Consider the following 22,674-nt stretch of genomic DNA (forward strand, 5'->3'; position numbering starts at 1 on the left):
GTCCTTTTAGTCTTTAAGCTAGGTAAACATCAGAATGTTACATCATCTGTTAATGAATATGTACAGATACCACTGAAACAAAACAACATGATGAATTATAATACTTGTGTTATAATAATCTAATTAATCAAATTAAAAACAAACAAACGAGGGCAGGGATCAAGTTAGAGTACCAAAGAATCTGGTTGGGTTTCTTTAGGAAAGGATTAAGAAAAAACAAGTTTGTGTAACATGCTAAACCATCACTAACTAAAACACTGTTTCTCAACCTTGGGAATTTTAAAATGGCTGGATTCCCAGAATTCCCCAGGAAGCCTCCTGGAAATCCACCCAACCTAAAGCATGCTGGATGGGGAATTTGTGGAGACGGAGTACACCCGTCTTAAAGTTGCTAACTTGAGAAACAAGGTTCCAAGTGTAAAACAAGGAAGAAGCACAAGGGTGGAAGCAAAAGATGGACTCCCGGTTAAAGAGATGAACATTCAGGGATGTGGATTATGGGTAAAAAAATCTTGGGGAGGAGGATGGGCGGTTGGAATGGCCAAAAGACAAACAGGACCAGGATGAAAGCTGGCAAGGAAGGCAGCTCTCGTGTGGGTCAAAGATAAAAAGAGGGTTGAGAGATTGTCTGCGCTGCAGGTTGCCAAAGTCAACACAAAGTTGAAAAAATCGATATGACTCATTCATTAACCAAAGCCAGACTGAGCATAAACAGTTTAAAGATGGGATTAAGACAAACCCTGGCTATTTTTTCCCCTGAAAGGGGGATGTATATTGTCTCTGGATCTTAATAAAGGGCGGTTTATGCAATTTAAACATTGTGCCTAAAGGAATTCTAAATGTTTTGCCAGCTTGGTGTTTTTCCACCTTGGTGACTTTATGTTAAGTGGGCATTTGCTAATTGCTCCAGTCTTTTCTGGGCACTGAACGGAATGAAAGAATAGGAGCCAATTGAAAATCACAAAATAATAGTATTTTTTAAACATGTATTTCAGTAAATATTTAGCTTGGGATTAGAGCAGCATAGACATAGTGGCGATACATTTTTTTAATGTGTTTTTTTGTGAAAAAGCCAAATCTAAGCCTAAGGAATAAATGCATAAAAAAGAAATTGTTTGTTTTGTTTATTCAATTTCTGTAGCTGCCCATCCCAACTAATGAGTGGGTGGCTTGCAAATTAAACCGTCATACAATAAAATATAATATAAAGAAAATAGAATAGTATTATGCTATAGTATGATGTAATTAATGTAGAATTAGAATTTGGAGTAGAATAGAATAGAATAGAATAGAAATAGGACAGTATGCTATAATACTATGTTATGCTTTAATGAAATGTAATGTAATGTATATATATTGTAATATAATAATAATATATTGATAATATATTATAATATGATATGATTAATAGAATAGAATACAATACAATACAATACAATACAATATAATATAAATCTGGGCTTCGCTGCCTTGAGTTTTATAACAAAATTAAAAGTGAGATAAAATTATCAGCATCATTGGAGCGCCCTCTAGAGGCCGAACCCCTGTAGCACCCCGGCTTTCCCACCGTCCGAGACAAGCGCACGCGGTAACGTCAATGCGCGCGCGCGCGCGACGCAGGACCGGCTTAGAGTAGTAACTGTTGCCCGCCGCGTCCTCCTCTCCCTGGCAGGCTTCGTTGCCCTTCGCCGACATGGCCGAATCGACGTCGTCCGTTTGACGCCCTGGGCCAAGTCGGGCGTGGCCCTTGACAAACATGGCCGCCCCGGCTTCCACTTCGCGCTTTCCTATTCGCCGACGCCGGCTTTGCCCGTTTCAAATATGGTGGGCCGGCGGTTCCTCAGCGCCGTCAGGTGGTGAGGGCTGCAAGGTTGCGGCGGCGGCGGCGGCGACGGTTCCTCCTCAGTCCCGAGAAGATGGCCGAGAGCGAGCGACACCCAGGTAAGGAAGGGCCAGCCCCGAGATAAAAACCTCCCTCGCCCCCTCCGGGCCTCCAGCGGGGCAGGACGGGGGAAGGCGAACCCGCCTCCCCTCTCAAGAGGAAGGACGGCCTACCTTGCAGGGTCGTCGTAAACCTCTCGCGGTTGAGCCTGGGAAGTCTCTGAAGGAGAAGAGAAACACCCCCGTGAGAGAAAATGATGGGTGAGGGAGCCTTATCTCGGCTGAGGTGGGGGCTTGTGTGGGGAGGGGGCGAGGCTCCGGCCTGGAAGGGCTCCATCCCATAATAACAAGGCTTGGGATAAGGGTTGCTGGCACAGCCAGCCAGAGATTTAGGCAGGGATTTGCCACTTTTATCCCTGGGGTGTCTGTGTGTGTGTGTAGGTTCTGGTGGGATGAGGTGAATATAGGCGAGTGCTCGACTTATGACCGCAATTGAGCCCAGCACTTCTGTTGCTAAGTGAGACATGAGTCCAGCGAAGTTTGCCCCCCCCCGTTTTACAACCTTTCTTGCCGCAGTTTCTAAGAGAACCCAGCGCTGCAATTGCTAACATAGCTTGTTAAGGGGACCGGGCTCTCCTCCCTCCCCCCCCCCCTTGTTGAATTTTCTTGTCCGAAGGTCGTAAAAGGGGATAGTGTGCACAGTGACCGTCATAAGTGTGAATCGGTGGCCAAGCGTGCGAATGTAAATCACTTGGCCGTGGCGGTGGGTGGGGGTGCTGCAATTAGTGATATAAGTGTGAAAAATCCCGAGTCACTTGTTTTTCAGTGTCGCTGTAACTTTGAACGGTCATTAAGTGAAGTGTTGTAAGTTGAGGGCTGCCTGTAATCTGTTCCAAGCAAAGCTGCCTTTTGCAATTAACTGGTAGGGGTTTTTTGTCAATGCTCGATAGAATTTAAATGTTCAAATAATACATTGTTACGGTTCCTTGCACAGTCACCCAAATGTTCAGGCTGGATTTACCATTTTATTCACTTATTAACAAGCAACTGGGCCTCCAATCTTGCAACTTTTAAGACTTGTGAACTTCAAACTCCCAGAATTCCTCAGCCAGCAAAGCTTGTGGACCTCAATTCTGCAAAGCTGGCTGAGGAATTCTGGGAGTTTGAAGTCCACAAGTCTTAAAGTTGCCAAGGTTGGAGACTCCTGGCCTCGACAGATGTGTCTCTTTGAGAGTATTTCAGATATAAAGATGTAAGCTGTTCCCAATCAAACTGCCTTTTGCAATTGATCGACGGTGAATTTGTCAATGCTGGTACTGTTCAAATGTTCAGGTAACGAATTATGACGGCCCACTGCACCGTCAGCCAGATGTTCAGAGTGGAATTGGCATTGTTGTCCACCTATGGAGACCTTCCCAAGAACCTGGGATGGGCAGATGTGGCTGTTTGATGGGGTTGCAAATATCGTTGCAGGATGTAAGCCGCTGCTGATAAAGCTGCCTTTTGCAATTGACTGGTGATGAATTTGCCAATGATGATGGTGTTCAAGGGTTCAAATAATAAATTATAAATCAAATAATTCATTGTGCAGCCACTTCAGTTCAGACTGGATTTGGCATTTTTGGCCACTTTTGGAGTCATAGGCGGATGCTGTTTGAGGGCGTTAAGTTGCAGGATGTTAGGCTGTTCTAAATCAAGCTCCCTTTTGCAATTGACCGACGTGGATTTGGTCAATGCTGAGGGTGTTCAAGTGATGCTTCAGATGTTTTGGGATTGTACCAAAGGGGCTTATTCTTTGCTTTCTTTTGCCACTTTCCTGCCCGAGCAAGGGCTTGGAGGTCCCTTTCAAGTCTGTTGTTCTGCATACCGAGGCCAGGAAGCCAGTTGGAATCCTGCTGCCACTCCAGCTAATCATTGTTCATTTCTCACTCAACTCTGCGGCTCCAATCTCAGGAACACTAGTGTAGGCTCTCCTTTGAAATCTGCCAAATTTCTTTGCTGCTTTTTGGAAGCGTGTCATTTTGAAAAGGGAGAGGGGGTGTCTGCAAAATGTCGGGGTTTGCAGTGATTTAATTTCGTTTTTCTCTCTTCTCTTTGTTAAGAGGCCTAAAACATTTCCTCGGTGAAATGCAACTTTCACTTGACTTCATCTGGACCCACAGGGTTATTTATCTCTGCCTGCCTGCAGATTTAATCATCAGAACAGTTAGAAAGCAGGGTTCCTAAGGATTTTAACTCCTGGGTGATAACACTTAATCTCCTGCATTTATTGCGTTTGGACTGTACTTCCCTTCCATCTCACTTAGGCAAACAGTACGACTGAGAGACGGATTCGAAAACCTTCTAAAGAGGTTTTCCTCCCCTGAAGGAAGTTGACACTCTCCAAGAGCTGCTGTGATTTGATCTGCTTTTTCCTCTTCCAGAGGCCTCAAAGGAGACCCAGCCTCCTCCGTCCCAAACGTTCATGATCCCCAGGAAGGAAATCAACATGGTTCCTGACATGGCAAAGTGGAAGCGGTCTCAGGTAGGGGCAAAAAGCTTTGCTTGGCATCATTTGGCTCTGGCAGCTGATGCAGGAGCCTCAAAGCCACTTCCAGGCCTTAAAAGAGAGCAGTGACAATTGCGAAGGCTGTTCCCTGCAAGTAGAAAGCCAACCTCTCAGGGAGGAGTCCCTTGGTATAGAGGTAGTCCTCGACTTAAGACCACAATTGAGCCCCAAAGTTCTGCTGCCAACCAAGACACTGGTTAAGTGAGTTTTCCCCCATTTTGCAACCTTTCTCGCCTCAGTTGTTAAGTGAATCACTGCAGTTGTTCAGTTAGAAAGTGAATCTGGCTTCCACAAAAGGGAACGGGGGACACTGCAACTGTCATAAATATGAGCCTATTGCCAAGCGCCTGAATTTTGATCACATGGCCATGGGGATGTTGCAGCGGTCCTAAGTATGAAAAATGGTCATAAGTCAGGTTTTTCAGTGCCGTTGTAACTTTGAATGGTCCCTCAATAAACTGTAGTAAGTTGAGGCCTACCTGTGTGGCTGGTTCTTACACGGGGTGAATGTGTGTGTTTTTAAACAGGCGTATGCGGACTACATGGGCTTCATTCTCACCTTGAACGAAGGAATCAAGGGAAAGAAGCTGACCAGCGAATATAAAGTCTCGGAGGTAGGCCTTGTTCCGGTCTCTCACAGAATCATCGGGCTGGAAGGGACCTTGGAGGTCTTCTAGTCCAACCCCCCTGCTCATGGGATGCCACCCCAGTCCAATGGTTTCCCGGTCTGTTTTTGAAAATCTCCAGTGATGGCGCACCCGGAACCAAATATCTTCACCACCAGGCCAAACCGCCTCCCGTTTCTTCCTTTCCTTGGAGGGAAAGAGAGAGGAAGGAAGGAGAGGGAGAAGGAAGGAGGGATTTCTACTTCCCCTTCCTTTGCTTGAAAGAGAGATTTGGAAGACCGTAAGGATCTCAGCTGCAGGCAGACTGAGCGGCCGCATCAGCAGGCAAACCAATCTCGGCTGCTAATCCAGGCACAGCAGAAATTGATTAAGGAGAAATCCAAGGCATCTGGGGTGCCCTGTCCCTGGGGGAGGCTGACGTCAGCCGTACCCTTCCCGTACGCTAATGACACCGAGGCAGCCGGGGCCTTCGGTGAAAGGGGGCTTTTGAACCGATTGAAACGGGAGACGGTTCAGAAACTGGTTGTGTTCGGGCTCCGAGCTTTGAACCAAGGTTAGGAGCAGAGCTGTGGCTGCAGGTGGAACCTTCTTTGAGGGCAAACGCTTCCCCCGTCCCGTTCCAGTTTTTGCAGGGTTAAACCTTTCTCCCTGCTGCCCATCACTTCCTCGCCGTGTGTCCCCCATCAGTGGACCGGTCGTTTTCTTGACTTTTTTTCTGGCTTTTACACGTTGAACAGAACGTTTAAAATTTACTTTCGACGTCGGTGGCAAGTCTTAGTTCACGCTGGTTCTGCTCAGTCGTGTTTTACCTCTGGTTTGCACGCCGTGCCCTGCAGCTGCGCTGGTTGAATTGCAGCCCCCTCCTTTCCCCGGCCTCCTTCCCATCACAGCTCATGCTTGAAGGGCTGGGAAAATTGGTGGGCTTGACAGTTTCCCGCCTGACATGGCAGACTGAGTGATGGTCGAACTTTGGCCCAAGGGCCTGGAGGATTTCTCACGAAGGAAGCCGCCTCTGGCAAAGTCAAGGGAACCGCTGCTATCTTTGTCCTCTCTCCTTCGCCGTCTTCTCTCTTCCCCACCTTTCCATGCTAGGGTTTTTTTTTCCCCCAAGGGCTTCTGTACGTTTAGAGGGGAAAGGTCCGGTGAATTAATTGAGCCTAGGATTTCAGTACATAAAGGGAAGGGAAGGAAGGAGGGAAGAGGGGAGGATTGAGGAAAGAGGAAGGAAGGAAAGTGACGGGGGGGGAGAAAAGAAAGAGAGGAAAGAAAGTGAGAAATGAAAGGAGGAGGATGAAAGGGAAAAGGAGAAAGGGAAGAAAGAAAGGAAAAAGGGAAAGGAAGGGAAAACGGGAAGGGAACAGAAAGGAAAAAGATGAAAGGGAAAGAAGGAAGGGAGATGAGAAGGGGAAAACATGGAAAAGTGGGGGGAAGGAAACAGGGAAGATGGGAAGGAAGGAAGGAAGGAAGGAAGGAAGGAAGGAAGGAAGGAAGGAAGGAAGGAAGGAAGGAAGGAAGGAAGGAAGGAAATCCTCCTATCCTGACCTCCCAAACATGAATATTTGAGTTGCAGGCGATTGTCCTCCTTGCCGTTTTCCAAGACAACTTCCTTGGGTTTCATTTTCCACCCCCGGCTGCAGATCAATGTCTGCCTCCCATCCCCTGGGTTTTCCTCCATTCCCTCCTCCCCCTTTCAGATAATCCAATGTTGCAAATGAGAATTTAGGCAGAATTTATTCTGCAGTCCTCTGCACACTTTCCAGGGCCTCAGCATCTTTTTTTTTGTACTGTGGTGACCAAAATTGCACGCAGCCTTCCAAGCGTGGCCTCTCCGGCACCTTATAAAGCGGTAAACTTGGCAGAACAGGGTACGTTGTGTGAATTCCGTTTCAAGGCTTGCTAACCGCCGGCTGATAGGACAGCTGTACCTTCTTCCCAACAGCCCATCGAAAAGCTGGTCACACTCCTCAACACGCTGGATCGGTGGATCGATGAGACGCCCCCCGTGGATCAGCCTTCTCGCTTCGGGAACAAAGCTTTCCGGACGTGGTATGCAAAAGTGGACCAGGTAGGTTGGGAGGAAGGGCTGACAGAGACGGGGCAGGGGGTCCCATGGAGAGAGGGTCAGAAGTAAGCCTGCCTTTGCCAGTCAGTTTAGGCCGAAAAGACTCCCAGAGTTGTAAACTAGGACATTAGAGGCCATTTAGTCTAACCCGTAAAGTGCAAAACAAGGATTTTTTTTTAAAAAAAAATCTGATTTATTATTGCATGAGCTTATACTCCTGGATTTCCAGTCTCGTGGCCAGCTTACATTCTCTTAGGACAGGGGCCTCCAATCTTGACAACTTTAAGACTTGTGGACTTCAACTCCCAGAATTCTTCAACCGGCCACATGATCTCTTTCCCAGCCTCCGTTTCCCAGAAGCCTTAGCCACGGCCAAATAGCATGCTGGGGGCTGAAGTCCACATTTGAAGTCATTTGCTTGGGGTTGGCTTTCTGTCAATAATAATAGCTGGATGGGGGGATGGGGGGGCCCGCTCGGCTTGTAGATTTATTCTCCGGCCTGGATTTCAATGCTGGGGTCTCTAACTGCTCGATTGTGGCTAAATCTTAGGGGGCAGAGTCCTTGGTTGCCACTGTCGTCCCCAGACAGCAAGCTGAGGCTGTGCCCGAGGTGGCAGCGTACTTGAAAGAGTCTGTTGGCAATTCGACTCGCATCGACTATGGCACAGGTATCTGTTCGTTGATTTAAAGCATTTGTGTAGTCGCCCATCTTCTAAGCAGCTCCGGTTGGCTCCCAGGGATGAGGGGAGTGGGTGGGTGTCTGGCCTGGGAGGGCATCCCTTCAGCGGGGCAGATGGCTTCGTGGGCATTGAGTAATGGGGTCCTTGGCGCTCTCTGAACAGGGTGAGTTTCTTGCAGACATTTCATGACCCAGCTAGGTAACGGTGGGGATTAGGGAGAGGGAGGACTTTCTGTGCTCTCCAAGCATGGCAGTTTCCTTGCAGATGTTTCATTGCCAAGCATCCTCCCTGTTATCCAAAAGTTGAAAATAGCGCTCTTTTTAAACACTGAAAAAATGACCCGGGGAAGCGGAATTACATTTGAAAACTACAGGCGTGTGCCGAAGCCATAAGCCACAGCTAATCTGCCATAATCATAGTTAGAGATGATGGTGATGGGTGATTTAAGAAGATGGGCAGTTTCTGCCTTGCGTCTTGGAATGCCAGCCCCCGATTAAAACGGGCACAGCATGGCAAAATTAAATCAAGGGTTTGGGGGATTTTTTGCCCGGTAGCCTCCAGCTCTGACTCTTAGAAAGTTGTGGGCGCTCCATCCCTGGAGGTTTTTAAGAAGAGGTTTGGGCAGCCATTTGCCCCAACGGTATAGAATCTCCTGCTCAGAACAGAGGGTTGGACTAGAAGGCCTCCAGGGTCCCCTCCCACTCGATTCTATTTTCTAAAGCACCCGAAGGCCAGACAAGGAATAATGGATGGAAACTGAACAAGGAGAGATTTAACCTGGAAATGAGGAGAAACTTAATGACAGTGAGAACCAATGGAACAGAAGTTGCCCTCGGAAGGTGTGGGAACGCCATCACTTGAGACTTTCAAGAAGAGATTGGATTGCCATCTTTTTGAAATGGTATAGGGTCTCCTCCTTGGGCAGGGGGTTGGACTAGATGACCTACAAGGTCCCTTCCAACTCTGATTGTCTGTCTGTCTGTCTGTTCCTCTGTTCTGCATTCTGTAAAGTTTCCCAGAAGAAACTCCACAAAACTGCTAATGCAACCTAGCAACATAACTTTAAAACAGCTACTGCTGCTGCTGAGCCGAAGAAGGAACTTTTGGAAAGCTAGTCGATCCTTTTTTTTAAAAAAAAAAAAGCATGAAAAATTCAAGACTGCAGGACTGCCGGAGAACCTGCAGTAAAGCCGCAATCAGCCACCAGTCGGCACTGTCATCCTGGTTACCTTTAGCTCCAATTCCTGTTTTGTTCCTGGTAGTTCAGAACTGAACCTCAGTTTAGCTTGGAGGGATTAGGAACCCACTTGAGATATTCGCACATGAAAGTCACTTTTCCTTCTGCTGTGACTTTTTACAATAGCTCTTGCCCAGCCTAGTTTTCCTGAATGCAGAAGCAATTCAGTTCCAGCCAGCCTGACCCACAAACAGGATTGTGATTTTGTGTGACATCACAGCAGAGAGAGCTAAACCGAGGTTTAACTGCATTATGTGGAGGCTTTTTTGAGTTTTCTGGAAACATTAAATTGTACTCTGGGGCTCACAGGCCCAGATTAGCTCCATGTATTTGCACCCATGCAGAGGCTCCTTAAATATTTGGAATGTTTGTTTTAACTTTTTGTTACTAGCTTTTGAAAGTACATAATTAAAATACAAAATTACAACCTGAATGGGATGTAGTGAAAGTTCAAAGAGTGATGCATACATCACAGGAACGAAACAAACGTAGAAAAGTAACATGAAAAAGTTACTTCCTGCCTTCTGGATGCAGTTATACAATAAAATAGGATCTGGCTGGGGAATTCTAGGAGTTGAAATCCACCCATCTTAAGGTTGCCGGGATTGAAAAACACACCGGTCACTTTCATGCAGACAGAGGGCAGAATTCCTGGGGGAAACCTGGAATTCCCAAAGCACCTTCTGTCTCAAAATAAAGAGTTTTGAAAGAGTTCCTACCTGAAGTGGCTGAGAGGTAGGGTCACTTTTTAAGCCTGGACGTTTTTTCTATTTTTTATATATTATTCATTTCAATCTCACCTTTGTTATTTTTACAAATAACTCAAGGTGCTGGACATACCTAATACTCCTTCCTCTTTCCTCCACAACAACCCTGTGAGATGGGCTCAGTTGAGAGAAAGGGACTGGCCCAAAGTCAGCCAGCCACCTTTCACGTCTAAGGCCAGACTCGAACTCACCGCCTCCTTGGTTTTGTAGCCTTAACCACTAGACCAAACTGTTCTTCCTCCTGGGCGTCTCCTTTCCCTCCCTAGGCCACGAAGCGGCCTTCGCTGCCTTCCTTTGCTGCCTCTGCAAAATCGGTGTCCTCCGGCTGGACGATCAGATGGCCATCGTCTTCAAGGTGTTCAACAGGTAAAGCCCACGCATCTCAAAGCCCCTGAAGTTGAGAACGCCGCTTTGGAGCAAGTTGTCAGGTAGCCGGGACCGTTTCATTTCCGCACACTCCCCCTTGGCTGGTTGTGCAAGGGGAGAGGCAGAAGATCTGAACAGAGAACCTAGAATAACAGGGATTTAAGGGGACCTTGGAGGTCTTCTAGTCCAACCCCCAGGCTCTGCCCGTGCTACGACGTTGATTGAGATCCCAAATCCCCAGATTCTCCTTCTGCTTCCAGTCATTCCATTATTCTTCCTGGTGGCTTGGGGTGTGTGTGTCTTTTCCATTGAGTTCATGTCGAGGCTTGTTTCATGGCCGCGTCGGAGAGTCAGCGGTCCAGTAGACTGGGATAATCAGAGGTTGAGTTGCTGCATAATCCTGACCCGTCCCATTTGATTTGGTTTCAGGTACTTAGAAGTGATGCGGAAACTCCAGAAAACCTATCGGATGGAGCCAGCTGGCAGTCAAGGGGTCTGGGGTCTGGATGACTTTCAGTTCCTCCCCTTCATTTGGGGGAGCTCTCAGTTGATTGGTAAGCGGGGATATTCTCTCTCTCTCTTTTTCTCTCCTTCTGTTCGTCTCTTTTTCTTTTCTTTTTTTTCTTTCTCTCTTTCTTTCTCTTACTCCTTTTCTCTTTCTATCTCTCTCTGTATCTTTTTCTTTCTCTTCTTTGTCTCTCTCCTTCTCTCCTGTTCTCTCTCTTCTTTTTCTTCTCTTCTTTTCTCTTTCTCTTTTTCCTTTTTTCTCTTTCTGTCTCTCTGTATCTTTTTCTTTTTCTTCTTTTCTTTGTCTCTCTCTCTCTCTCTTTTTCTCTCCTGTTCGTCTCTCTCTTTTCTCTTCTTTCTCTTTTTATCTCTTCTTTCTCTCTTTCTCCCCTTTTCTCTTTCTGTCTCTCTCTGTTTTTTTCTTCTTTTCTTTGTCTGTCTCTCTCTCTCTTTTTCTTCTTTCTTTTTCTTCCTCTTTGGGAAAAATTATGTTTTTTGCTGCCATTTCTTTTAAAGAGGCTATAAAGGGTATTTATTTACTATCAGTCCCCGCAGTTTTCTTGGCAAGATTTCTGGAGTGGCTTGTCACTGCTTCTTAGGGCTGAGAGAGAGGGACTGGCTCAGGGTCCTCAAGTTACTGTGTAACTGTTAGGTAAACCTGGAAGTTTAGAAAACAGGATTGCCAGAGAAATGTGGACTGTGGGCTCCAAGGAGCGGAAAGCAGAGGCTTGAAAGATTTACACCCCCGGCTATCATATCAACAGGATTTCTGCCTTCTCCAGTAGGCAGGTTCCCTCCATACAGGTGGTCCTTGACTTACAACCACAACTGAGCCCAAAGTTTCCATCGCAAAGCAAGACAGTCGTTAACTTGAGTTCGGCTCCATTTTACAACCGTTCTCAGCACGGTTGTTAAGTGTCACTGTTAGTTAACAGAGTCGTTAAGTGAATTTGGCTTCTGCAGTGACTTTGCTTGTCCTGGACGGTCACAAAAGGAGATTCCCTGACCCCAGGACGCTGCAACCGTCATAACTACATGCCAGTTGCCGAGCACCCTGGGGACGCTGCCAATGGTCTGAAGTGAAAAAACAGGCGCTTTTTTTGCTGCGCTAAACGAATGGTTCTAAGTCAAGGGTTGCCTGTATCGAAAAGAGGATAATTTTTTCCCCCTCCGCCGTCAAGCAAGGTCTCCGGCCCTGTTCAGCTCTTCAGGGCCCGTTTTGAAGAGCCGAGGGGCGTTGCCAGGCTCCGGGGGTCGATCTCCCAGCCGCTCTGAAAAGATCCTCTCTTTAGATCACCCCAACCTGGAACCTCGGCACTTTGTGGACGAGAAGGTGGTGAACGAGCACCACAAGGACTACATGTTCCTCGAATGCATCCGGTTCATCACAGAGGTGAGGCTGGAATATTTTTTGCCTTCCTTGCTGCAACCGTCACATGTACGTGTCAGTTGCCAAGCGTCCGAATTTCGATCATGTGACCACAGGGGAGGCTGCAACAGTCGTGCGCGTGGAAAACGGTCGCTTTTTTCACTGCCGTTGTGACGGACACTGCATGGCTGTAAGCCAAGGACCAGCCGGTAGTTTTGTATCCTGGAAGGAGGCCCAATTTTTGCAGCCACCTCAAAGAAGCCCGTTAAAAGCTTGGAAACAGTTGTGGACTGGACGCCAATTGTGTTCTTGCAGCTCCACCTAGTGCTCTCTTGATTTTATGGGGAAAAAAAAAAAAGATTTGGCTTTTGCAAGAGCCCCACTTTTTATTCTTATAACCGGGGTTTGGCCTTGTCTGCGTTGCCTAAGAGGGCGGGACAGCAGGCACTCAATTTACAGCTTACTTACGACTGCTCGTTTAGTGACCATTCAACGTTTAGGATGGCACTGGAAATAACGACTGGGCTGTTTTTCACGCTCGTGATGGTTGCAGCATCCCTACCGTCCCGTGGTCAAAATTCAGGCGCTTGGCAACTGGCTGGTCTTTGTGGCGGATGCCGTAGGGCCCAGGGTCACGTGCCAGCGCAATATTGGCCCCCTAGGGGCAGAACAGTGGAACTACAGCGCCCACAGCATGGCCGAAGGGGAGTTTTGTTTTTCTGCTCCGAATCTCAGCCGAAGGGAGGATGGATCTGAAGGGGAGGAGAAGGGTGATGTCATGGTATGTGGGGGTGTGGCCTTTGGAGATGTGGGCGCCTAGGGGGACGGTCAGATAAGGGAGCGCATAGCCCACAGCTGCATAATGGGTGGGGCAGATCGCAAATTCCAGCAGATTTACCCAATAAGGAAACTCTCGTTGGATGGACAACAGATGTCTTCTACTGGACAAAGCTGCTAGCCAAGAAACTTCTCGCTCTCCTTCTAGTTTCCGCCATGATGGCCAGTAGGGTGGGCATCTGGACCAAGGCCTTTTTTTTTTTTTTTCTAATAATTGAGCCTAGGAACGGACATGATAGTTGTCTTCCAGTACTTGAGGGGCTGTGACAGAGAAGGGGTGGGGGTCAAATCCAAAGCCCCTGAAAGCCCCGGAGAAGAAGCAACGGATGGAAACTGAATCAAGGAGAGATCCAATCTAGAACTAAGCAGGAATTGCCTGACAGTTAGAACAATTAATCCGTGGAACAATTTGCTTCTAGATGCTGTGGATGCTCCAACACTGGAAGTTTTTAAAAAGACGTTGGATAACCATTTGTCTGAAGTGGTGTAGGAGGTAGACTAGAAGACCTCCAAGGTCCCTTCCAGCCCTGGGATTCTATGTTCTACGACCCCATTTCAGGCCTTCCGTAGAACAGGGCAGCTTTGCCGTTTGGAGATCCCTGAAAGAGGGACAGGAGTCCCCTCAGGGTGGGGGCCATGACAGTCCACCCACAGCCTCCCTTGTTTCTCTCTACCCCACCCCCCCACCCCCCCCTCTAGCGTAGCCCTTCGGTTCCCAGGCAGCCTCCTTCCTTCCCGCCCCCGGCTTTGTTCCTTTGTTCAGCGAGAGCATCTCCCTGTCTCTTGTGGGGTCCCCTCTGGCCTCATTTCCAAACCAGGCCTCCACGACCCCCCTCTCCCCCCCCCCCAGGGTGGGGAGTGGGGTGGGGGAGGTCAGTGAACAGGCCCAAATCTTGGGCCAGAAGTCGATTTGCCTTCCCACTCACAAATTCCACGCCTGAAAAAAAAAAAAAAAAAAAGCAGGAAGAAGGGTTTAGCGTTCCTGCCTTTTTTTCCCCTCCCTGAGTCCCAAACATGCAATGCAAAGATTATTGTTGTTGTTGTTGTTGTTGTCGTCCTCTTCGCCCCCTTTGTCAACACCCCGCCCCCCTCTCCCCACTTTCAATTTTGCAGGTAGGACAGGCGGCCGAATCATTTTTTACAAGCCGGTAAATAAATCCAGCTCCTCAATTTGGGGAACTTTTATGAAGGGCTAACTCCCGATTTCAGAGCAGCGGAATAATTGAATACTCCTTTTTATGACAGAACAATTTAATAATTTAAATAAAGAGGGGGCTGGGAAGGGGAGCGTAGAGGAAAAATAAAACATTTTAAAAAGCTTTGCATAGCGTGTTTGGCTTGATGGGAGGGGGAGGCAGGAATGCTAAGCCCTTCCTGGCTGGAAGGGAAGCCGTGGAAAGGAAGGTGCTGGGCTCAGCTGCCTTCCCGCCCCCCCGCCCCTTTTCCATCTCCTCTTCCCCCCCCCCCTTTTAATTTTTTTTTCAACTGACAGAGGAACCATTTACAAAAGGCCGATTCTCTTGGGAACAGAGAGGCAGGAACGCAGCGTCTGTGAGTAATTTCCTGCTCAATATGGTTACCCTGACTCATTCTGTTCCCTTGGGGTCACTGCGGGACTCTCTCTCTTTCTCTCTCTCTCTCTCTCTTTCCATCCTTCTCTCTCCCCAGCTCGTTCGTTTCTTTGTGGCTGGAATCAGCTACGGCTCCTTTCTTTCTACCTCTCTCTCTCTCTCTCTCTCTCTTTTTTCCCCTGCCTCTCTTTGCTTTTTCGCCCCCTTCTTCTTCTTCTTCTTCTTCTTCTTTTTCTAAAACTCCACCACTTCATCCCCAGTCTCCGCTCTCCAGCAGATGTCCCTTTGGCACCGCGGTGATGCCCACCTGCCTGGGCGGAGTGGAGTTTCAGGGTGCCAAGCTCTGGTTTCCTAACCGAGGCTGCGCGAAAGGTCATCCCTTCGGAACGCAAACGCAAACCGCCATCTGCCCCCAAGCCACAGCGACAACACAGTTTGTGTTGTGGGTCATTGGCCGGGAAGGGGCAGGCGAGAGAGGCTTCGCTAGTCTGGGCCACAGGGCCCTTTTCTGCAAGCGCTGAATGATTTTGGAAAGTTTATCTGTTTCATTTCTTTTTTTTTTTTTAAAAAGATACTGTTTCTGTTGAAGTTGATCATCGTTTAAAATGCAAAACACCAGGTAAAAATAATAAAGCGAAGGAAGGAAGGAAGGAAGGAAGGAAGGAAGGAAGGAAGGAAGGAAGGAAGGAAGGAAGGAATTTCCTCACAATGAGTGGAATAGCTTCCCTCCAGAAGTCGTGGGTCCTCCATCACTGGAGGTTTTCAAGAAGAGATTGGATAACCATTTGTCTGAAATGTCATAGGGTCTCCTGCTTGAGCAGCGGGGTGGACTAGAAGATCTCCAAGGTCCCTTCCAGCTCTTTTATTCTGTATTTCTAAAATGCAAAGGAAGGTGGTAGAAAAATTGGAGAAGACAATTTTCCGTGCAAAATAAAATTACAACCTCAGCGGTTTACGTTTTTAAACGTAAAAAAGTATGTTTGGTGAAATGCTCACAATTTCTTAGATCAGCCAACTAATCCAATTGGCAAAACCCAAAATCAGATTTTTCACATATTTTTTCACCCCCTGTTTCGAGCGCAAAAGCCCGGATGCCGTTTCCAAAGAGAAACAAAACTGGACTACTTTCCTCTTTAAATTAAAAGAGCTGCTCTCTCCACCCCTGCTACATCCTTCACGTTTTTGGGTCTCCTTCCTGCACCCTATTTTCAGCACAAAACACGCCCTCCGCTGTGCGTCCAGTTTTTACCCTGCTCCTTAGGCGAGAGGCCGGCAGGCAAATTTAGGAAGGGGTGAAAAAGACAAGGAGAGATCACTTTGGACCCCCACCCCACCCCCATTAAAGAGGGACAACAATCCAATAAACAAATAAAAATATCGATCAGCCCAACCCATCGGTTCGCTCTGGGTAAGACTTAAAAACTTCTGACCAACTTTGCCCGGGGGAGGGGGACCTGGGGGAGGAGAGGGGGGGGCTGGCTGACTAAGGCAGCCTGGATGAGTCACCGCTACAGTTCCCTTTGGAGGATCTGGCTGGGCATGACTAAGAAGGCTCACGCTGCCTCTGGCCTTTCTTCCAATTGGGGCCTCCCCCCCCCCCCCCCTCCCCTGCTTTGGTTCCCATCCTCGGGTGAAGGCCGCTGAAATTCAGCCTCGCCTTCCGCGTCGCAAAGGTGAGCGCTCACCTGTTTGCCGGTGGAAATATGAGGATGTAGGACGGCTTGCCTCCCATCACCTGGAGGTTTTCAAGAAGAGAGATTGGATAACCATTTGTCTGAAATGTCGTGGGGTTTCATGGAGCTAGGCTAGAAGACCTCTTAAGGTCCCTTCCCAGCTCTGTCATTCTGAGAAGGTGGCCTTCCAAGAAGTGCAGTTGCTCCTTTTTAAAGAATGTATGTATGTATGTATGTATAAAATCTCCTTGAAGCCGTACGTTACTTCAAAATATGAACCTTTCCTGCCTATCTTTATCTTCCCCACTTAGAGATAGAATTAGAATTAGAATTAGAATTAGAATTAGAATTAGAATTAGAATTAGAATAGAATAGAATAGAATAGAATAGAATTCTTTCTTGGCCAAGTGTGATTGGACACACAAGGAATTTGTCTTGGTGCAAATGCTCTCAATATACGTAGAAGAAAAGATACATTCGTCAAGAATCATCAGGTACAACACTTAATGATAGTCATAGGGTACAATAAGCAAATCATACTAGGAAACAGTCGATATAAATCATAAGGATACAAGCGACAAAGTTACAGTCATACTGTCACAAGTGGGAGGGGATGGGCAATAAGGAGTTATGAGAAGTTTAATAGTAATAGTAGTGCAGACTTTGTAAATAGTTGGGCAGTGTTGTGGGAATTATTTGATGGCGTTCGGGAAAAAATTCCCCTTGTGTCTAGTTGTTCTGGTGTGCAGTGCTCTATAGCGTCGTTTTGAGGGAAGGAGTTGAAACAGTTTGTGTCCGGGATGTGAGGGGTCTGTAGATATTTTCACAGCCCTCTTTTTGACTCGTGCAGGATACAGGTCCTCTGTGGAAGGCAGGTTGGTAGCTATTGTTTTTTCTGCAGTCCTAATTACTCTCTGGAGTCTGTGTCTGTCCTGTTGGGTTGCAGAGCCAAACCAGATAGTTACAGAGGTGCAGATGACAGACTCCGTCATTCCTCTGTAGAACTGGATCAGCAGCTCCTTTTGGGCAGTTTTGAGCTTCCTGAGTTGGCACAGAAAGAACATTCTTTGTTGGGCTTTTTTGATAATGTTTTTGAGGTTAGGTGTCCTTTTTGACTGGGAAGTCTTATAGCTCTCACCTTTACAAATTGGAAATGGGATGCCACCCCACCTTCCCTCCCGGGCTCCTTTTGAAGCTGCTACCTGGCCCATGGTCCACGGCTGGCACAGCTGTGCGGCTGTCCTGCTCAGGTTGACGGAACCGTAACTGCGATGCTTCCTGAGATGCATGGTGGTTGATGGCGGTACAAAGCGGTGTGGTCCTCAACAACAATGGAGCCCAGAATTTCTGTGGCTAAGCAAATGTCTGTTAAGTGAGGCTGGCCCCATTTTATGGCCTTTCTCGCCGCGGCCACTAAGCGAGTGACGGCAGTTGTTAAATTGGTCCCACGTTTGTTGAGTGAATCTGGTCGCCTGGCAACTGGTTCAGTTTTATGACGCTCGCAGTCTGCTGGGGCGAGGGGGTTTGGGGGGGGTTGTTCCTTCTGACAAGCCAAGTGAACGGGGAAGCCAGGTTCACTTAACAACCGTGTGACTCACTTAACAACTGCGGTGGTTCACTTAACAAACGTGGCGAGAAAAGCCACAAAATGGGGGCAAAACTCACTTCACGTAGCCACATAAATCCTGGCCCAAAGGTCACCAATCTGCATTCCCCACCCCTTGAGGACTAGGAGCTTGAAAAGCAGGCATGGGAGATTCCTCATCCCCCACCCCCCCAAAAAACCCCAACCACACTTCATGTTCCTTCCTTCCTTCCTCCTCCTCCTCGCTTTCTTTCAACCCACAGCCTTTTCCATGAGCTGATTGCCCAAATACCGGGGAACCCAATATTTTTTTTCCTTTCCCCACCCCAAATTTGTGCTCATGCTCCAGACCTCCCCCCCACACCCCCAAACCCTTGTGGGTTTAGCAAGGAGAAACCAGTAGTCCTTTTCTTTGCTCTTGAGGATGGAGGCGAGGGACTTTTTGCAGCTGTTGGGGGGCAGAAATGAAATCCGGGCCTTGTTACAAAAAGGGTGGAGAAAGGGAGGCTGACCATAGGGGGGGGGGGGAAAGGGGGAGAAGGAGGCTGATCCCCTATTTTTTCCTCCCTCCACCCCCCCACCCCTCGTGTTGCCAATCTTCTCCCCAAAATACCTTTGCACTGAGTGTAGTGATTTTCGGTGCATTTAAAACGCAATCTCCCCCGACCCCCCCTTCTACCACCCATTTTAAATTCCCCCCTCCTTCTCCTCTTCTCCCCCCCTCCCCAATTGTTTTTGGCATGGGGGGGGCGGGGTTGTTGCAGTCTGAATGTTCTGTGTGCTTTAGGTCTGGAGAGAGGAGGAGGAGGAGGAGGAGGAGGAGGAAGTGAGTTATTTTAAAATCCGCATCCTGCAAAGGTCTGTTGACTTCCCAGGCTAGCTTTTCAGCTGGCGCTGCAGCTCTTGTGGTGGATGATGTCATGGAAACTTCCCTCCCGGCAAGTTGAGTTGCATTCCCTCCCAGCCTTCTCTTCCTTCTCTCTCTCTCTCTCTCTCTCTCTCCACCCCCCCCAACCCCCCCAGACAGAGCCAGCTTTCTTCTCAAGGGTGTGCCCCAGAATCGTATCCAGGAAAAGTAACTCGGCTGCTTATTTTTCGCCTCCACACACAACTTCCCGCGCCTCTCGCTTGCGAGTTCACCCGACTCTTTTCTTGCAAAAGGGTTTCAGGCAACGAGGAAGGCTGGAATTAGAAAAAAGTGGGGTGTGTGCGGCCTTTTTTTGGGGGGGGGTTGTCCCGTCTCCCCCGCAGATTGCTGGAGAAATCAGATCAGGGCGTCTCCGCCTTCCCAAAACCGCTCTGATGCCCAGCCAGCCGGCAGAACCGGTCTTTTGGCCTCGTGGGCAGGGTTGGGCTGGGTGCAGATTGGCAGGCAGGAAATAAATCAGAGAAAGGCAGAGTCGGGAGGGGCCTTGGAGGTCTTCTAGTCCAACCCCCTGCTCAAGGCAGGAGACCCCATACAATTCCAGACAAATGACTGTCCAACCTCTTCATGAAAAGCTCCAGTGTTGGAGCTCCCACAGCTTCGTTCCTCTGATTAATTGTTCTCACTGTGTGGAAATTTCTCCTTCATTCCAAGTTGCTTCTCTCCTTGATTAGTTTCCACCCGTTTTACTTCTTGTCCTGCCCTCCAGTTATGGTCATAAGTCGAGGATTAACTCTTAGGTTTTGGTTCACTGCGTTGTGTAGGCCTCTCCACTTGGGATAAACAGGATTAAGTTTAGGCCGACCAGCAGGTACTGTAATTTTGTTCTGAATTTCAGGCTCTCTGTTTCTCCCAACAGTTTCTCCTCGGCGCTTTCAAAGAAGCCCACATGTGCCAACAGTGCGCAGCCACAGCAAAATGGAAAAACGCCATTAGGCATTTAAATGTTCTCCTCTCCAGATATGCCTAATAGAATTTGAGGGGGACCACGTGTGTGGTTTTTTTTTTTTTTACACCGCTGGTTACCACCGTGGGCTCTAGGTTGTTGTGGGGATGTGGCTCAAGATTACCCCGGGTTCCTTTTGCCTTCCAGATGAAGACGGGCCCCTTCCCTGAGCACTCCAACCAGCTGTGGAACATCAGCGCCGTCCCTTCGTGGTCCAAAGTCAACCAGGGGCTCATCCGGATGTACAAAGCCGAGGTGAGGAAAGGCAGAGGAAGGAGGGGGACCAGACCTCTCCATCCAGATGTCCTAGTTTGGGGTCAAACATCTGTCCGACCTTGAGGCTATAGTGAGTGGGTTAGGCTGTCCATGAATGTGAAGAGCTGGTATTTATCCGGTCACTTTGGACCTTCCGTGAAAGCCCAGAGAGAAATAATTTGGTCTGGTGGTGAGGGTACCGCGATAGGAAGTGGGAGACAGGGAGTTCTGGTCCCACCTCGGCCCTGAAAGGTGCGACTGTTAGGCCAATAGCCAGGAGACCGTGTATTCTAGTCCTGCTTTTAGCCCACCGGGTGATTGGGGGCCAGTTTACCCTCAGGCCTGGGGGTCCTGTATTTTTGCCTGGTGAATCCAGACCACGACGGATGCCGATGTCAAACTCCTGTCCCTCTTCCGTTTCTTTTCCCCGCTTTTCTAGTGCCTGGAGAAGTTCCCCGTCATTCAGCACTTCAAATTCGGCAGCCTGCTTCCTATCCAGCCTGTCGCACCTTAAGGAGCTCTGTTGGTGATGGGACCGCGGAAGGGGGGAGAGCCCTGGAGAACTGGGGGGAAGGCTCCCCTTCCTAGTCACCCCAAACCACCGCTGGCCTTGATGCTCCTTCCTTTCGGCAGGATCCTGGCAGGACATAACTGTCCAAGAAGACCCTGGCATTGGCCCCAAAAAAACCAAAACAAACAAAAACAAAAAGGCAAGAGGTGGACTTGACTCCGGCCACACGATGGTCCCCTCTTCTGCACCCCATTTTTGTTTGCCCCAGGGTGGTTGGTGCTCTTAAGGTGGGGGGTGGGGAGGTTTGCCTCTCTGAACTGTGCTGTATATTTTGCTGGGGAAATACACCTGCTTTAACCTTAGAGACAAGCTGGACGTGCTGGCATTCTTCCCAAGGCTCCCTTCCCAATCCTTCCACTTCTTGGCCCTGATCCCTTTCGACAAAGATCTCCAAACCTGGCCACTTTAAGACTTTTGGACTTCAACTCCCAGAATTCCCCAGCCGGCGTGTGTTGCCTCCACTTGGGGAAACCACGTTTGAAGGGTTCAGGACAGACAAAGGGCAAATTCAGAGAAAAGCAGCAAAAAAAAGCATTATCTCTTGGTAGGATACATCAAGAAAAGGTTACAGATTTAGAGTCCCAGATTCTGCTCAGCGCCTGGTGAAATTGACTAGACAGGAAGGTGAAATTGACTAACTCCTTTGTAAGATCTAGTTCTGGAAATTGACCTTGGGCTCGGTTTCAATTCGGCAGGGGTCCTAGATCTGGTGCAATCTGCTTTTCCTTGAATTTTGCTTCTTCCCCGTCACGATTTGCAAAAATAACCCACATCTAAATAAGAGAACGGTGGTTAGACGCGAAGCCTCTTTGCGGGGCAGAAAACGGACAAAACGGGAAACAGCTAAAACGGAAATATCTATGCTGGCTGGGGATCTCTGGGAGTTGAAATCCATACACCTTAAAATTGAGAAACGCTGGATTGAAGTTAACAAGGTTTTGCCAACTAAAACCACAGGATCTGCGTACACAGAGCACCCCTAACAGATCAGGGGAAGACGGTCGCACTCGCACCAAAACCTAAAGCACGCAGGCGAGGGAGTTCTGGGAAGTGACATCCACGCATCTTTTAAAAACCCACCAAGATTGAGAAACCCTGCTCCACACAATGGCAGCCTCTGAGTTGGATGAGAAGGGGCATCTGGTAAGCTTGATCTGTGGCCAGAGCAGCTCCTACTCTCCATCCCACCTGGAGGAACCCAAGAGCAACTCTGTGCGTTGAGAGATTGGCTAAGATTTTTCCTTTTTTCACGTGGACCAGAGAGTTCTAGATCTCCACACAAAGGAAGGGCGAAACGCTGCACCCCAACACCAATTTTAATATTGTCCATCACTTTTGCCCACACCTTGAAAACTTTTTGGTAAAAAAACAGCCCCCACCCACCCACCCACCCGAAAAAAATCCCAAAACACAACTCCATGAAAGTATTCCTGATTTGTTTATTTTTCTTTCGGATCAAGTTTAAAAAAAAATTTTTTTTTTTAAGATCTCTCAGTTGAAGTTTATGGGGAGTATATTACCTGCGCCTCCCCCACCCTCCAAGTGATTTGAAAGAGGGGATCCGCAATTTCTGCTACAGCCTCCAATTCTAAGTCAACCAGTTCTGTAGGTTTATTTATTTTTATGTTTCTTTTTCTGGCTCCTTGCAAAAACTTGTCAACCTTGTTTCTCCAAAATGTGGGGAGGGGGAATTACAAGAAACTGCTTTGCCAGTTGATTCCGTTTTAAAGGAAACCCCTCCCCCGCTTTTTCCCCCCTTTTAAAAAAATTTCCAGCCTGAGGCTGATTTGAGAAGGGAAGGTGGTCACTTGAAAGGGCAATTTTCTAGTAAGTAGTGGATTCCAACCGCTGATCCCTTTGAGGGATCCTCGGTGTTCTCTTGAGCGTGGTGGTTTTCTTGCAGACGTTTCACGACCCAGCTAAGTAATGTCATCAGTTCTAGGAGAGAGTGGGGTTTTCAGAGAGGAGGAGGAGGAGGAAGAAGAAGACAATGACCACTGTGGGGTCCTTGGTGCTCTCTCATCTTAGTGGCTTTCTTGTAAAAGTTTCGTTACCCAACTAAGTAACATCATCAGTGCTAGAAGCAAACCCCACTCCTTTATTTCCACTGATGATGTAACCTAGTTGGGTGATGAAACGTCCGCAAGGAGAGAGAAAAAGAACCCAGCACAGAGAACACCCCTCCTGAGCTACACATATTCTCCTCTTTATTACCTGGTCTCTTTTCCAAGCTTTCCCATGGTCTACTCTACACCAAGAAGTCCAGGC

General features: G+C 48.1%; 1 protein-coding gene across 2 annotated transcripts; it reads left to right on the plus strand.

The window, feature by feature from the left end:
* Positions 1-1,793: 1,793 nt before the first annotated feature.
* Positions 1,794-20,715, plus strand: PTPA (protein phosphatase 2 phosphatase activator). Of its 2 annotated transcripts, none has more exons than XM_087914718.1 (11): positions 1,794-1,941; positions 4,305-4,405; positions 4,957-5,043; positions 6,995-7,120; positions 7,668-7,785; positions 10,068-10,167; positions 10,597-10,721; positions 11,967-12,138; positions 14,371-14,431; positions 19,728-19,835; positions 20,275-20,715. In XM_087914718.1, exons 1-11 carry the CDS (start codon positions 1,917-1,919, stop codon positions 20,347-20,349), a joined length of 1,098 nt encoding a protein of 365 aa, XP_087770844.1. In that variant the 5' UTR covers positions 1,794-1,916; the 3' UTR covers positions 20,350-20,715. The 2 variants fall into 2 exon arrangements, with proteins under 2 accessions (XP_087770844.1, XP_087770843.1); XM_087914717.1 differs by lacking the exon at positions 14,371-14,431 and having other exon boundaries at positions 11,967-12,067; positions 20,275-20,357; positions 20,469-20,715.
* Positions 20,716-22,674: the final 1,959 nt, after the last annotated feature.

Source organism: Pseudonaja textilis, chromosome 17, assembly GCF_049901715.1.
Source record: "Pseudonaja textilis isolate UNSWEBS1 chromosome 17, rPseTex1.2, whole genome shotgun sequence".
NCBI classification, from domain to species: domain Eukaryota; kingdom Metazoa; phylum Chordata; class Lepidosauria; order Squamata; family Elapidae; genus Pseudonaja; species Pseudonaja textilis.

Excerpts from the sequence above, each read along its gene's own strand:
- PTPA (XM_087914718.1), top strand. The coding sequence starts at position 1,917 with ATGGCCGAGAGCGAGCGACACCCAG. Across the intron at positions 1,942-4,304 it reads CGAGAGCGAGCGACACCCAG|AGGCCTCAAAGGAGACCCAG; the intron begins GTAAGGAAGGGC and ends TTCCTCTTCCAG. Across the intron at positions 19,836-20,274 it reads TCCGGATGTACAAAGCCGAG|TGCCTGGAGAAGTTCCCCGT; the intron begins GTGAGGAAAGGC and ends CCGCTTTTCTAG.